The sequence below is a fragment of the Lynx rufus genome, unplaced genomic scaffold, assembly GCF_022079265.1.
Source record: "Lynx rufus isolate CCGP_SWC_20201006 ecotype Redwood Valley unplaced genomic scaffold, mLynRuf1.p SCAF_9, whole genome shotgun sequence".
NCBI classification, from domain to species: Eukaryota; Metazoa; Chordata; class Mammalia; order Carnivora; family Felidae; genus Lynx; species Lynx rufus.
Window position 1 is genome coordinate 57,674,774 of NW_025814897.1, and position 17,146 is coordinate 57,691,919.

The following is a 17,146-nucleotide window of genomic DNA, read 5'->3' on the forward strand; positions in this document are numbered from 1 at the left end:
GGGTCTTGACAGTAATCCCCACCTCCTCCCCGCCATAAAATTTCTGCACGTTCACCTGCTTTTCAGAGTCTCTTCATCGGGCATCTCCACCCAGGACACACACTAGCCTATTTTATATTTTTTTTCCTAGCACTTATCAATGTGTGAAATAACCTTGTTTATTCGATGCTTTAATACTTGCTTATTTAAGACTGTAAATCAGGCAACTCCACCCAGGACAGACTTTTTTCCCCATACACTGTGCACCACTGTATCAGGCGCCTAGAGCAGGGCCTACAGAACACAAGCAGACCCTAAATACTGGTTGTTGAAATAAATGAATGGAAGAAACACACCTGAGGCTGGGTCTTGGGCTCACAATCTCTCTAGAGCTAGCGGAGCGGCAGCCGGGGAGGGGCCCCGAGTCCCCGCCCCTCCTGGCACGCCCCCCCCTTCCCCGCCCGCCGGCCTAGACAGGGGGCGGGACCTCGCAGAAGGAGCTGCTGACGCGATGTTGCAGCCCGTGGTACGGCTGGTGCGGCTAAATCGGCTGCCCTACGCCGAGCTGCTGGCCCTGCAGGAGCGCTGGTTGCGACGGCTGCAGGCCGAACCAGGCAGTGAGGCCCTGTCGGCGGCTGAGGCGGGCGCGCTCCTGCTCTGCGAGCCCGCGGGGCCCGTATACACATCTGGGCTGCGCGGCGGCCTGACGCCGGAGGAAACTGCGCGGCTGCGGGCCTTGGGCGCCGAGGTGCGCGCCACAGGCCGCGGTGGCCTGGCCACTTTCCATGGGCCGGGCCAGCTGCTCTGCCACTCGGTGCTAGATCTGCGACGCCTGGGCCTGCGCCTGCGCACCCACGTGGCTGCGCTGGAGTCGTGCGCGGTGCGCGTGTGCGAGCTCCAGGGCTTGCATGGAGCCCGCGCGCGGCCCCCACCCTACACCGGCGTCTGGCTGGGGGAGCGCAAAGTCTGCGCGATCGGTTAGTGCTATGGGCTAGGGCGGGGCTGGGGGCGGGGCTTGGCAGAACTGGACCAATGGAGGTGAGGGCAAGCGCGGGCTGGAGGAAGTGGATCTGGCGCGGGCTTTAATAAATCAAAATTGTCCGCTGCGTTTGAGTTTTTAAGCCTTCTCACGGATCTCATTTTCGCAGCTCTCAGGAGGGCCTTCAATGGTCATTTCCAATATTCATCTTTTTGAGAAGTGAATTGCCATGTTACTTCCAATGAATCACAATGTCGGGACAATAATGAAGCTTAGTAGTTTTCAAACTTTTTTTTTAAACAACTTACTCTGTTAAAAGACATTTTCTGGAATTTCCATAATTGCAGCAGCTGTGGAGCCACACACTCCTCTCCAGCTTTGTCCCCCTCCCCCGATCTGTGCACAACCCCTTGAATGCTCAAAAACAAAGCTGGAAAACCAGTGATCCAGTCCAGTTCCTTCATGTGTACCGAGGGGGATCTTGAAGCCCAGGGAGGAAAGGTATCTACTCTGAGACCCTTTGACTTGTCTTGCAGGAGTCCGCTGTGGAAGGCACATCACGTCCCACGGCCTGGCTCTGAACTGTTGTACAGACCTCGTGTGGTTTGAGCACATCGTCCCCTGCGGGTTGGTTGGGACAGGCGTCACCTCTCTGAGTGAGGAACTCCAACGGCACGTCAGTGTGGATGAAGTAATACCACCTTTCCTTGAGGCCTTTAGGGAGACCTACAAATGCACATTTATCTCAGAGGACAGCCCCAACTAAAGGATGTTCATGTTATCACAGCTGGGAGGTTGTGCTTGAAAAGCACCAAGCCTGACTTGGAGTCACTGAAACCCAGATTCTAGACCTGGCCCTGTCATTCACTCACCATGAGACTATGAACAAATTATGAGCCCTTAGCATTGTTTCCATATGTGTCCTGGTTTATTTATATCTTCTCATCTACCTCAGATATAGTAGATTTGAAAACATTTTGAAAAGCAACACATGCTATATAAATGTAAGACATTAGCACTGGTATTGACAACATTTTCTCAACTGAGAGAAACTCAGACGTAATCAGTTCTCAAATATTTATTGCTTCCTAAATACTGTATTTAATTGGACAATTCTGAGATCCAGTTCCTTTGACTTTATAGGAATCATACCTCTGGATAGCCCAGGTGAAGGTAATGTGGTGGGGTGCTTTTTCATTCTCAAGAGATCTAGGTGCTTTCTGCAATGGAAGGAAAAAAGGGAAGGGATCTTCAAAGAACAAAATGAGATTTTGCCTTCCTGGGTTGGATTCTCCAAGCCCAATAGCTATTTTTAGTTAGGTAACCTGAGCTAGACCAGAGCCAGGGAAAAGACCAGAGGAATATCTTACATTATACAAATGTCAAAGGTAGAAGTAAGTTTTCCTTAAGTGAGATCCCTAAATTTATAAAGCTGTGTAATTATTCATTGCTATGCAACAAATCACCCCAAAATGTAATGGCTTAAAACAATAAACATTGTCTCATATATATTCTGTGGGTCAGGAATTTGGGAGAAGCTTAGCTGGGTGGTTCTGGGTGGAGATCTCTTATGAGGTATAGTCAAGATGTCAGCTGGGGCAGCCATCATCTGAAGGCTTGACTGGGATTGGAGGATCACTTTCAAAGATGGTTCACTCTGATTCGTTGGTACTGGTTGTTGACAGGGGGCCTGGGTTCTTCACCATGTGAGCCGCCCCATAGAGCTGCTTTTTCTCCTGGAGCAAGTGATGCCTGAAAGAGACAAGGTGAAGCCAAAATGTCTTATGACCCAGCCTTGGAAGTTACAGAGTCATTTCTACAGTCTCCTAATACGGGAACCCTACTCAGTGTGGAAGGGACTGCACAGGGTGATGGGAAGTAAAGATCTTTAGGACTACCTCAGAGACTGGCTACCACAGGCAGTTAGGGTGGAAAGATCCTTGAATGAGAAGACAGGTGATCCAGGTTGCTTTTTGAGCAAGTCGTTTACCCTCTCTGCACTTCAGTTTGCCCTACACAAGCACTATTCAATAGAAATACAACGTGAGCCACATTGTAATTTTATGTTTTCTAGTAGCCACATTAAAAAGGAAAAATAAACAGGTGACATTAATAATACTTTAATTAACCTAATAGACCCCAGATATTGTCAGTATAAAAATGTTTTACATTCCTTTTCTCCATACTATATCCAGATATTCAGTGTGTATTTTCTGCTTTATAGCACATCTCATTTTGGAGTCATCACACTTCGGCTCTTCAGTAGTCACATGTGGCTAGAGGCTACCACATGGTAAAGTTCAGCTTTAGGTAATATGGTATCTAAAGTCCTTTTTTGAGCTTCCAGTATCCTGTGGCCCCACTGCCTTGGAGAAGAAAGAGGAGTTCTCCCACTTCTGGGGCACACAGTTTATATCAGTTATTGAAGCTGGAAGAGAATTTGGAGGTATGTTCCTGTCTCCTCATTGTACAGAGATGAAACCAAGACTTTGGAAAAAACTTGCTCAAGACCACACAGTAAGTTAATCACAAAGCTAGGACTGGGTCCCAAATATAAGCCCATCTCTCATGCTCTTTTCCTGCTCTGCATACTGACTTAGAGCTCAGGGTAATATGCTTTCCGTCATGGACACTTGGTCAGTATTCATGGATTGCTAGTTTGTCCACCCGTCATTAACCTATATTCTTTCTAGGCCTTTTATTTCCCTCCATGGAGCCAACAGTACTGTTGTAGGAATGTGGGAGGTGAGTAGTAGTTGATAATTACTTTGTAGTATTACTGCCAAGAAGGAAAACAATTATTCCCGGGAAAAGTGGAGTTAGGTTCTCATGGTTGGAAGGCTGTGCATAGTGTTGCTCCCCATCTAGTACTCAACTCCCCTCTCTAGCAACCCTAGTAACTGACCATAAAGCCTGATCTTGAATACCTCCAGAGACTGGTAAAGAAACATTCACTCCATTTATTTTTGGTACCAGGTACTGTGTTAGCCCTCTTAAGTACATTCTCTCATTTAGCAACTGGATCACTGGGAATCGTTCTGCATGGTGTAGTGACTGAGTTACCTGGCCTTCCTGAGCCTCTGTTTCATTAGGCTCAAGGCTTGGCACAGAATAGGCAGCGGGAAATGTATGGTAGTTATTAATGTTCACCAAATATTTCAGGCAGGGGGCACCTGGGTGACTCAGTCAGTTGAGCGTCCGACTTCAGCTCAGGTCATGATCTCACAGCTTGTGAGTTCGAGCCCTGCATTGGGCTCTGTGCTGACAGCTCAGAGCCTGGAGCCTGCTTCAGATTCTGTGTCTCCCTCTCTGTCTCCCCCTAACCCACTCGCATTCTGTCTCTGTCTCTCTCAAAGATAAAATAAACATTAAAAAAATTTTTTTTAAAAACATTGCAGGCAGGATGGTACTTTGTGGCTCCCTTGTGGTTGGGTGGGGCCAAGTAACTTGTTCTGATCAATGAGTTATGAATGGAGGGGGCATGCCACTTCTGAGCTGGAGCATTGAATTGCTGGTGTCAGACCGCTTGGGGTTTCTCTTTCCCTCTGGAACGGTGACCAACAGCATTCAGGATAGCAGCTGCTTCCGGAGGGACTGCAATGAGCAGAGGCCCCTGCTGCTGCTGGACAGGTGGTATGGTTAAGCCACTGAAATGCAGGCGTTGTTCATTACCACAGCATAATCTAGCCTATTCTGACTGATATAATACATATATAGTAATTAGGAGTCTTGTATTTGCAAATGTAGAAACCCCACTCAAGTTCACTTATGCAAAAATAAATAGATAGATAGATGAGAGATAGATAGATGAATAAATGAATGAATGAATAAATAAATAAAATAGTGACAATGGAGGCATTATTGGAAAAGGTACTGGGGAGGGCCTCATAAAATGCAAGGGTAGGTCTGCCACTGGGCTCAAGAACAGAACTGGAGCACGTGGCCCTTTAGGAGCCCAGATAGTCTTCTCTCCTATTCCCTGCCAGGCTTTTTGGTGTCTGCTTCATTCTATCTGGCTTCAGTCCAGCTTTCTCTGTTTCCCAGGCTGCATGGTGGAAGATGGCTGCTGCTGCTGCTGTCATCCATTAATATTGGAGTAGTCAAGGAAAACCCCCAGGTTTCTGGCTTGAGCAACAAGGTGGACGCTAGAGGTATTGCTGGGATGGGAAACACTGGGTGGGGACTGAGTTTGGAGAGGAAGATAACTCGTTCAGTTTTAGGTAAATCAAGTTTGAAACACTTTTGGGAGATGCAAGTGGAGAGGACCAAGAGGCAGTGGATTTGTGGATCTGGAGCATGGGTGTGATGAGTTATGTTTTAGGTCTGGAGACAGAAGAGGAGGGCAGAAGACTGACAAATGTGAGGCATGGGCGAGGAGGGGCAGGCAAGGAGGCACAAAGGCAGTAGGCGGAGAAATAGTTGGGGGCCCAGAATGAAACAACAGGCAATCTCATTCACTCCTCTGGCAGCAGAGCAGTCTAGGTAGGATTATTTTTTATTTTTTATTTTTATTTTTTTAAATTTTTGTTAACGTTTTATTTATTTTTGAGACAGGGAGAGACAGAGCATGAACAGGGGAGGGTCAGAGAGAGGAAGACACAGAATCCGAAACAGGCTCCAGGCTCTGAGCTGTCAGCACAGAGCCCGACGCGGGGCTCGAACTCACGGACCGCGAGATCATGACCTGAGCCGAAGTCGGCCGCTTAACCAACTGAGCCACCCCGGCGCCCCTAGGTAGGATTATTTTAAGGGTGAGAAAACCAAGGCTCAGCAAGGCTAAGTGACTTGTTTGAGGCTATGCAGTTAGTAAGAAGCAGAGTCAGTCCCCGGCTCCCAGGCTGGGTCTCTCCACTCTTCTACAGTAGCCTCTGAAGGGTGAGCATGCCAGGCATCCTGGAAGAGCCAAGCCCTCAAGAACAGGTGGGCTGTGGGTCAGCAGAGCCAAGAGGATGCAGAGCAAAAGGTCAGAGTAGGATTGAGGCCAGGCCTGTGGGATCAGGTCAAGCCACTGCTGTGGGTTCCTGGCTCTTCTTCCTGCCTGGACAGAGCCCACCTCCGGTTTCCCACAGGGGCCCTTCCTCCAGGAAGGAAGCTGAGCATATGAAGAAGGATATTTAGCACCTCCAGAGGCCTCTTCTTTGTGCAGAATCTTTTCCCCATAAAGAGATTGTTCAGGGTCTGGTAAATGAGTGTTAAACATAAGGTTGTGACCAGCTGCTGTGTCTGGTTCAACATCTTGTTCCTCCAGTGAAGCTGGCAAGAAACCAAATCAAACCAGCTCTTGGCACTGTGACCCAGTACACCTTACTTCTTGGGGAAAGCCTCTCTCTGAAAGCCCTATGGAAATCAGATCTTTGCAATCTCAGTCTGATTTTCCTTTTTGCCAAATTACAATTTGCCATACATATAACCCTACCGTATTGTAACACCTATAAAATTGAAAAAGAAAACAATGCTTGCACTCCCACCTGACAACACATCCCGTCCATTTGCGTGTCTCTAGTACTTTAGCATGAACAGACATTTTATGTACTTGTATTTTATGTACTTGTAATTATGTGGGTACAATTATGTACCAAATGTAACCAAACATTACATACATTTTCCCACATTGCTACATAATCTTTATAGTTATATTTTTGAATGTCTTAATTTTGTTTTCATTTTGCTTAAAACTTAGAATTTAATGTTTTTTAAAATATAGGTAATGCATGCACATGGGATAAAATTAAAAAGGTACAAAATGGTAGCACTGAAATGTAAGTCTTGCTCTTATTCTTTTCCCCTGTAAACTCAGTTTCTTTTCTGGAGGCCCAAATGGTGGTAAATTCTTTTTTATATACTTCAGAGATATTTTATGCATCTGTAAGTGTGCATGATTATATATATACATTCTTTTTCATATAGTAACATACTATAGACACAGTATTGCACTTTGCAGACTGTTTCAGATCAATATATAAAGAGCAACCTCATTTTTAAAAGTGACTACAGAGTATTCCACTCAGTGGATTTCCTATGACTTATTTAGCTAGGATCCTATTGAGGACATTTAGGTTATTGCTAATCTTTTGCTTTTACAAACAAGGCTGCAGTGAAAATCCTTATAAAAGTGTGTGTGTGTGTGTGTGTGTGTGTGTGTGTGTGTGCGCACGCACACGTGCGTGCCTGTCTGTCCTTCTGTCTGTGTGTATGTGTTACATCACACATGGTGAGTACATGGGTTGCATTTTTAGAAGTGATTTTCTGAATCAAAGGATATGTGTGTTTTTATTTTAATAGATATTGTCATATTGCCTTCCATAAAAGTTATACCAATTTATATTCCAATAATGTACAAGGGAGATGCCTGAATTTTAAATGTTCCAGCATTTTAGGGGCACCTGAGTGGCTCAGTCAGTTAAGCCTCCGACTCTTGACAGCAGCTCAGGTTGTGTTATTGCCGTGGTGAGATGAAGTCCTGCATCAGGCTCTGTGCTATCAAATTCTCTTTCTCTCTCTCTCTCTTTGCCCCTCCCCCACTTGCACTGTCTCTCTCAAAATAAATAAATAAATTGAAGGTTAAATGTTCTAGGATCTTAGGTTTTTTCTCATTTTTGAAATTTTTTTGGTACAAAATCTTTTTAGCATACAACAATGAACCCCCACGTACTCATCATGCCCCTAAAGCAGTCATCAACTCATGGCCAGTCTTAGTTTGTCTAAACTAGTACCTACTTCCTGCTTTCTCCCTGGATTATTGTGAAGCAAATCATAGATACCATATTATTTCACCCATAAATATTTCAGTATGTATTCCCCAAAGATAAGGACTCAAAAAAAAAAAAAACAAAACCCCACAATAGCATTATTACACAGGAAAAATACTTCAGTATCAACAAATATTCCCCAAATGTTTGCTTTTTTTTTTACACTTGGTTTGTTCAAATCAGGATTCAAACAAGGTCTGCACACTGCATTTGTCATGTCTCATAAGTGTCTCTTTAGTCTCTTTTCACCTATAGATTACTCCCACAACTTAAAAAAAAAATCTTTTTCTCCTGTGTTTCCTGAAGTTTGAAAGGTGAAACCAGACACTTGATCTGATTCAGGTATGGTTTCTTTTGGGCAAGTTGGCTTCATGGGTGGTGGAGTGTTCTTAAGGCACACAGTATGTTTTTCCTTTTTTTGTGATGATCATTCCCTAGATCCATTAATTTGTTAGGAGTTTATAAAATGTAATACTCTGATTCTGTCATGCCTTCACTTACTAGCTGGAGTATGGTTATAGAACTCAACAAGATCAGTGGCATTAGTGTTGTTATTGGCATTTTATTAGTTTTTTAGTTCTTTTCATATTCACTAACAGTCTGTATTGAATACAAAATTATATATAAAAGATTTACTTTTTTTTTTTAACGTTTTATTTATTTTTGAGACAGGGAGAGACAGAGCATGAACAGGGGAGGGTCAGAGAGAGGGAGACACAGAATCTGAAACAGGCTCCAGGCTCTGAGCTGTCAGCACAGAGCCCGACGCGGGGCTTGAACTCACGGACCGCCAGATCATGACCTGAGCTGAAGTCGGACACTTAACCGACTGAGCCACCCAGGTGCCCCTAAAAGATTTACTTTTATGGTTGCATTAGTTTTTACCGAGTTTAAATCTGAACATATTTAGATTGCCAACACTGACTGCCTCAATAATTTTGGGGGGATCCATACGTTATTCAAATTCAAGAGACACAGGTATAAGACTAAAGTGTTTTTTGCAGTTTACCTAAATTGTGAGGTTTTCTAATCCAGAGACTGTTTGTTCGTGTTTCTACCCGAGTACCTGGCATGTAAAAGGAAGCAGGTTTAATGTCTATGTTACTGTGAAGAATTTCCTACAGCCTCCACATTTGGTTCTTTTGTTGATGGACATGGATATCAGGTCTGTGAAGCAGTCACAGTGGCCATGCTCACAGCTTCCAGCTCTTTCAGATATGGAGCAGGCAACTTCCATTCCTGAGTGATTCTGATTGTGAGAAAGTTAGTCCTCACTCTAAACTGAAACTTACCTCTGACACTGTCATAATTCTACCCCTGCAAGGGCTCCTCTGAGAGTCCTTTCCTGGCCTCATTCTACATCCCCCTCAAAAAGCAGTAACCACAGCGTGTTATAGTTCCTTGTTTCCATGTCTGACTGTGAGCTCTCCAGGCAGGGACTGTAGTTGCATCCTCTGTGGCCTCCTGGGGACCTGCCCAGGGCCTCATGCAGAAGAGGTGCCCAGAAATGGCCTGTTGAGTCAGCAAATGAATTCTATCCTGGGAATGGTCTCTTCTTCATGTTTTCTTTCCTGATTCTTCTGTTCTTCACAGAACATGGCTTCCAGACTCCACACCCCTGCCCTTATCTCAATAGGCTTTAATTGGCTAATGTGCCTTTAATCTGTGTTGCTTGGAATTGAAGATAACATGGCTGGTATGGTCTGGCCAGTGTGAGGTCTGTCAGCCTGTGCTGGGCCTTGAGGAGGATGGATCCGACTTGGTTCCTGTCTTCAAGGAGCTCATAGCTTTGTGGAGGAGACACACCTGTAAAAACAATTCACAATAAACTGTCACAAGTACCATGAGAGAAGTTTGCACAGGGTACTGTGGAAACATAAAAGAAGTGACAGATTTTAAAAGGGAGGAGGGGGGCAGAAAAGGCTCAAGGTGACATTGAATTAGAATTCTAGGTTCTAAGTAAGAAAAACCCAGCTCAAACTAGCTCAAATGAAAAGAGTATTTTAGAACTCAAAACTAAACAAGTCTGGGGCTAGCTTCAGGCACAGATTGATCCAGGAGGAGGTAGCATGTAAGGGGGGAGTTAGCCAGCCCCTGGAGGAAGGTGCTCCAGGCAGAGAGACTAGCACAGCAAAGGCCTGGAGAGGATAGAGAGCAGGTGGGTATTTGAGGAAATGCAGGTTGTCTTCCTGCCTCTTTCTAGGGTGAACAGCCTGGGTTCACAGCCTCCCCCATATTCCTTCATTCTCCTACTCCCTCCCTCCGCCCCCTGCGTGTAGAGCAGGATAAAGAGGAATGGGGCAGGCTCTCACCCATCAGACTGCTGCCACTGCCTGTACTCTCTCCCACTTGCCCTTCTAGGTGCTCACCACCCTTCTCCACTAACACAGGCCTCCTTGCTCTGGAGCTCCCATCTGCGTTAGAGCAAAGGGAGACAGTGGTAGACGACTATAAGGAAGGGAGGGAGTAGGGGCAGAGAAGGATATTTATTTCCTCAGCTCTCTCCCTGCTGGGTCAGCATGGGTTGGGTACAGCCTCTACCAAAAGCCACAGCTCCAGCCTGCTGCCCTCTGCAGTTTCCTGTAACCCCTTCCTCCCCTGCTCTCTGAGCCTAGCCACTGTGTCTCTCTCTCCACCCTGGCTAGCCAGGGGGGTGGCACCATTGCTTGCTGGTTTCCTGAACCTTCCTCATACTCCCTTCAAATTACCCAGTTTCAGGGAGCCGTCTGTTTCCTACCAGAATGCTGACACCCAGCTCTCACCTGCAGCCAGAGGTGGGCTGGGGGCACGCTGGGCCCTGTGAAGTACTGGGTTCCTGTGAGGGGATAGCATTACTCAGGTCAACTCCATTCCACCACAGACGCCTCTCTCCAGCCCGACCCACAGGGATCCAAGGCTGTGCTAAGCATTTTACATGCTTTATGTCAACTTCACAGCAAATAACAAACCCACAAGGTTGAATTACTGACTGTTTTACAAAGAGGAAAGCGGCTCAGCTGAAGGTTTGCCCAAGTTCACAGTTAGTTAGAGGCAGTCCATGGTTTGAAGTCAAGTCTGGACTTCAAAGGCCATGTGTTAAACAGCACTCCTATGACCCCCACTCCGCTTTCCTCATAGGTCAAGGGAAAGAACCAAATGAGACAGTTGGTGCTTTTGAGATGCTGAAAAGCCAACACACCTGGTTGGCCTGAGAACTGTGCTATGTCACATCCCTCCCAAGAAGGCCAGGCTGAGTTTTTGACGGAGTACTGGAAGGTCAGAGCTGGCAGGGGACCCAGAGATCAGACAACCTCATCCCCTCCTATGCCCAGGAGGAAACAACCCCAAAAAGGACAAGTGGTTCCTCTTAGGTCCCACATTCCTGCAGGAACCAGAATTCGAATCCAGACGGTCTGCAGACATCCCGTAAACATATCAGCAAGAAGGATGTAGCATTCCCCTCAGAGAAGAGTTCAGAAGAGAGAAAAACAGTGGAGATTAGGATGGGGGGTGGGGAGGAGCTGATTTCTGGACTATAGGATTTCAGATTTGGGGAATGCAAGGCATGTCAGAGCCCATCTAGAAAATTTCCCTGATAGCAACTCTGAAAAGGAAACCCTGCTTGCACACCTCTCCAGTGATGGGAAGTGTATTCTGGCCAGAGGCAGCCTGTTTCTTGTTCCCAGTGAGCGGAGATCTGGGTCCTGTGACTCCCCTGTCCCTAAGCACAGTTCTGGGTCTTCTCTGGGACCCATAGAACATGTCCACTCCCTCTGCCCCAGATGTGTGAGCTGTGCTCACAGCACACTTAATCCCCACTTCTCACTTTTACATGGCTGTGAATCTCTGGGTGTCCTCCTCCCTCCTCCCTGTCTGCTCACTTAAATGTCCATTTACCCTACTTCCCCTAATAACACCCACATCTTCCTTAGGAATTGTACTCCCACCAACTTTATGTTTGTGTGTTATTTTTTATTAAGGTGTAATTGGCATAGAACATCATGGTTTCAGGTGTACAAATAATGATTTGCTCTTTATATGCATTGCAACTTGATCACCACTTTAAGTCTAGTTAACACCTTACATAGTTCCAAACTTTTTTTTCCAGTGATGAGAAATTTTAAGAACTACTCTCAGCAGCTTTCAAATATGCAACACAGTATTAGTGACTATAGTCACCGTGCTGTACATTATGTCCCTGTGACTTGTTTACTTGATAACTGGAATTTGCACCTTCTGAACACCTTCACCCATTTCTCCCACCCAAGTTTATGTGGTTTGAGTAAAGGTGACACGTCTACCAGCCTCTTTCCCTGGCTTTCTGTGACTGGTGCAGAGATGGGCACTGGGCCTCTTTTAGGACAATACGAGTCAGACCCAGACTTCTTCCAGGAGGGTTGTGGGGGAAAGGAGCTCTTCCTACTGGCTTTGCAGACAGAACAGAGTGTATACATGGAACTGCAGACAGCCATTCTGTCACCACAAAGTGGGATCCTGCCTGAGAAGGGAGCAATAGTGAGAGAAGCAGAGCCAAAAGATTCAAATAGCTTCATGAAGACATCATCTGAGCTCCTGGATCTAGCCATGCCTGAAGTCAGTCCTCTGGTTGTTGTAATTACATGAGCCAATAAATACCATTTTCTACTTAAGTCCGTTTGAGCTGCATTTTCTGTCTGTTGCAACTATGACTCCTGACTGAGACACTCACTTCCTCTGTACATCTCAGTCCTAACTTATCCTACTTTCTTCTGCCTTCTTTTATTGTTTAAATCATAAGATTTAAACGTCCATATTCATACCACTATGAACAACATGCCCTCATTAATAGTTATTCTTTATGTAACACTTGCTGTGTGCCAGGTACCAGCTAAAGCACTTTAGAAATAATATCTTACTGCAATTCACAGATGTAACTACTTTTATCCCCATTCTACAGATAAGGAAACTAAGACTCAGAGAGGTTAAACTCTCACAGCCAATAAGTGTCAGGGCTAGGATTCAAACCCAGCTCTGTTGGACCCCAGAGGCAGTGTTCTGGACCAGCTGCTTCCCAGGACATAGCATGTGTGAGGGTGAGGTGGGGAGAAGATGCTATGGAGATCTTTAGTTTCCTGACACCACACCATCCCACCCTTGCTGTACCTCTTCCAGTGCTCTTTTCACTGCTCTGTGCTGCTTGCAGAGGCAGGAGAAAAGTGATGCTCGAAACAAGGAGACAAAGTGTTCTGAGGGTCAAACTGACAGGCCAAGAGGAGACAACTCACAGAAGTATGGGCTGCTGATGGGTAATGGCATAAAATAACTTGATGTGACCATTAAGCTTCCTCTGTGTTTCATGCTGTATTTTCCCTGGTAACCCAGGCTTTTAGCACTGTTGACAAATACAATCTGTGCTCACCCTACCTCTGAACCCTTCTCCCCCAACCTACTAGACAGACATTGAGTTATATCCTGTGTATTCTATGGTGAAAAAGACACACCTGGTTCTGAAGGGGCACATGCACTAGAAAGTTAATAACAGAGCTATCAACAATAGCCAAAGTATGGAAAAAGCCCAGATGTCCATCGATGGATGAATGGATAAAGAAGAGTGATATATACTACAATGGAGTATTACTCAGCAATCAAAAGGAATGAAATCTTGCCATTTGCAACTACGTGGATAGAACTAGAGGGTATTATGCTAAGTGAAATTAGTCAGAGAAAGACAAATATCATATGGCTTCACTCATATGTGGAATTTAAGATACAAAACAGATGAACATAAGGGAAGGGAAGCAAAACTAATATAAAAACAAGGAGGGGGACAAAACATAAGAGACTCATAAATATGGAGAACAAACTGAGGGTTACTGGAGGGATTGTGGGATGGGGGATGGGCTAAATGGGTAAGGGGCATTAAGGAGGACACTTGTTGGGATGAGTACTGGGTATTATATATTGGGGATGAATCACTGGATTCTACTCCTGAAATCATTATTGCACTCCATGCTAACTAACCTGGATGTAAATTTAAAAATTTTTTAAAAAGAAAGAAAGAAAGAAAAAGATACACCTGGACTGTATTCTTGTAGTGCCTACAGTCTGATGGGGAAGGCAGACCCCATGTCAGTACACAGCTAAATAGGAGACTAGGTTGAGTTCTCTGAAGAAAACAAACAGGAAACTGGATTGATAATCGTTCCATTTACTGAGAGAATGAAGACTGAGGGGAGCCAGGGAAGGAAGTCAAGGGTTCCAACCCCAATATGTCATCCAGAGATGTCAAGTAGGTAGTCAGATATAGGAGTCTAGTGTTCAGGGGAGAAGTCTAGTCTAGAGGTTTAAAAAGTATCCTATTATCCTTCCAGGCTTTCTCAGGTTCTATCTCTTCTTGGAAGTTTTCCCTGATAACGTAATTCCTAGTGATCTCCCCTTCATGACATTGATTCATTGATTCATTGATTCAACAAATTCTCAGTAAGATCTACTCTGTGTAGACTCAGTGTTGGCTACTGCCCTCAAGGAGCGTATGTTCTAAGTGTGGAGTCAACATATAAAGTGGACAATTATAAGACAGACTGGTAAGTCCTGTGTTCAAGGGAAGTGCAAGGGGCTGCAGGAGAATGGGCCTGTGTATCAGCCAGGTTCTGCAGGAAGCAAATGGCCATCTCAGGTCAGTAATTTGAGGAGGTTCTATTCAAAGAGGTGGGCAGGGAGTAGGGAAACCACAAGGATCATGAAGTACCCTGGGGCTTGAAACATTTGGGCATCATTACCTCCCCAGGCCTGCAGGGGAGAGGGAAGAGGGTGGTTACAGGAACGCGGAAACAAGTAGAGCTCTGAGATAGGGCTGACAGAAGCTGGGAGCTTCAGCTGAGGAATGCAGCAAGAGAAACAACAGCAAAAGATTTTTTTTTAAGTTAAATATATCAGATGATGTTAAATGTTACTGAAAAACCAGGCAGAGAAGGGGGTTAGGGAGGGCAGCGGTAAGGAGGGACTAGGATTTGTATATGGGATGGTCAGGGAAGACCTCAGCCAGAAGGTGGCACTTGAGCAAAGACTTAAAGGAGGTGTTATCTCCAGGTGAGTCTTTCCCTGACCCCTTCAATCATCCCACCCCACTCCCCTGCCCAACCTGTCCTCAGGTCAGGGCCTTGTCTCCAATTTCTTTGGATTTGAGAGTCCCCTGAAGGCTGTTCTCAGACTATGGTCTCCCTGAGACAGAAACTCTGTTCCATCCTTTCTTTTCTCATCTAATAACAATAGGAGCTGCCACCTATTAAGCACATGTATCACGCTGGACCCAGCTCTGGGCCCGTTACACACATTGGGTCATCTGAGCTTCGTTGCAAACCTGCAAGGCACAGAAAAAGAAAATGAGTCCACTCTCCAAGAACCCCTTAGGCACCTGGCTTCTCTAACACGGTTCCTGCTCCATTCTCACTCCAGAGCAGGGGAAGTGGAGGACAGACCTTAAATTTCTGAAGGACCAAAAAAGGGAACGAAAACTAGGCATACACTTTATGTTTCCAGTGGGCACAAGGACCAAAGGGTAGAAGTAACTAGGAGGCAGTTTTTGTCAAAACGTGAAAACATCCTAACAATCAGAACTTTGGCTCCTCAGAAGCAATGAGCTGCTTGTCACTAATGGTGTGCCAGAGAAGCTGGACAATCTCATGTCAAAAATGAAATGTAGGTGGGGCACCTGGGTGCCTCAGTCCATTAAGCAGCTGACTTCAGCTCAGGTCATGATCTCGCAGTCCATGGGTTCCAGCCCCACGTTGGGCTCTGTGCTGACAGCTCAGAGCCTGGAGCCTGCTTCAGATTCTGTGTCTCCCTCTCTCTCTGCCCTTCACCCATTTGCGCTCAGTCTCTGTCTCTCAAAATAATAAATAAACATTTAAAAAATTTTTAATAAAATATAGGGGATTCTTAGGTGAGGGATTTGACCAGATAACTCCAAGGGTCCTTCCAAGTTAGGTTCTATCACTAAATGATTCTAGAACTCTAAGATGGTGTGATTTTAAGTCTATGATTCTAGAATTTTATTAAAACGAGATAATCCTTATCCTCAAAGAACTTGCAATCTAGTAGATGAGGTGGGCAAATAGTTACTTTTGATAAGCGTAATAAAAAGTCCTATAGAGTAAATGCAAGGCCCTGGCAGAATGGGGAAGGAACCAGGACTGTTTCCTCAAGGCTGATCTTAAGAACCACTCACGTCAGAATCATTGGGAATCTTTTTTTTTTTTTTTTCTTTAAATGTTTATTTCTGAGCTCCATTCCAGATCTCCTGGATTGGAACTTCTGGTGTGGCATCCAAGTCTACTTTATAAGAATGAGCTCCTAGGTGATTCTTAGGCAGACTGAAATTTGGTACTGCATGCCCAGAGTCAGGATGACTTTTCTGAGAGGTGATAATTGGACTGAGGAAAAGAAGTAGCTGGGTCAAAATACGTAACCACAGAAATAAAATGGCAGTACTGTGTTTTGATAAAGAATAGCAGTTTTGTACAGCATTCCCTCCATGTGGTAGATCTTTTCAAAATGATAGCACTTCTTAAATACAACCTGAGATTCTGTGATAAGGGCCTCAGATATCCTGGAACAGATCTTTGTTTACAAGGGAGCAAGAGCTGGTCTCAGTTTATCATTAATTAGTCCAAGGTGGGAGGCTGTTAAAGAGGGCTCTGATAAGGACTCCCACAGAGTCCCTGAGAGGCTATTCTCTGCCACTGTTCACTCTGCTGCCCATAGCCTCCTGGTCCTCATTTTCCAGCTGCCCCTGGCTGCTTATCTTTTCTGGAGCCTGCAGTGTCATCAGCAAGAAAGTAATAGTGTGAGGGAGGGCCTGGTGGCCACAAGTGCAGGGTGTTCTGGGACATGAGGTACAGCTGGACAACAGTTGTGTGGGCATGTGGGGAGCTGTCGACACTTGGAAGGAGGAGGCATAAGCTGAGGTGAAGGAGAGAAAGTGGCATAGTAGATTCTAAGTCTGAGCTCCGCTGCTGGCTTCTCGGTGAGCCTGGGCAAGTCCCTTCCCCAAGCTGGCCTCTGCATTCCTGCCTGGAAGAGACGGTTTGTGTGAGATGATTTCTGCAGTGACCACTGGCTTTAATATTTTGGATGCTACAATCTCATCTGACCCCAACCACCACCGTGTGGTGAAGAATGCATGCCAGGAACCGTACCCATTTTACAGCGAGGAAGCTATGGCCCAGCGCAGGGCAGTGACTTGCCCACCACCACACAGCCACTTAGGAGCAAAGCTTTATTCCCCCAACACCCAATGTTCAGCCTCGCCTTTTTATCAGTCTCAGGCTGGATAAACTGAAGCAAAGTGAGAGGCATTTGGTCTCCCGTCCAGGAAGCAGGCGCTGCAAGAGACGGAAGGATCGGAGCCCTCGGCTGTGTAAGGCCAAGCAGCTGGGCGGAGGCTCCCTAAGTCAGCCAGAGTAGAAGTGGGTGTGCTGGG

At 45.6% G+C, this 17,146-nt stretch overlaps 1 protein-coding gene and 1 long non-coding RNA gene across 2 annotated transcripts in view; one reads left to right on the forward strand and one right to left on the reverse strand.

The window, feature by feature from the left end:
- Positions 1-490: 490 nt before the first annotated feature.
- LIPT2 (lipoyl(octanoyl) transferase 2) lies at positions 491-2,469 on the forward strand. Its single transcript, XM_047070143.1, has 2 exons — positions 491-956; positions 1,495-2,469. Exons 1-2 carry the CDS (start codon positions 491-493, stop codon positions 1,722-1,724), a joined length of 696 nt encoding a protein of 231 aa, XP_046926099.1. The 3' UTR covers positions 1,725-2,469.
- Positions 2,470-8,726: 6,257 nt separating this feature from the next.
- Positions 8,727-17,146, reverse strand: part of LOC124504681 (uncharacterized) — a 70,931-nt gene continuing 62,511 nt past the window's right edge. Inside the window, exon 2 of the long non-coding RNA XR_006960500.1 lies at positions 8,727-9,513. This is a non-coding gene — a long non-coding RNA (uncharacterized LOC124504681). The remainder of the gene's footprint in view (positions 9,514-17,146) is intronic.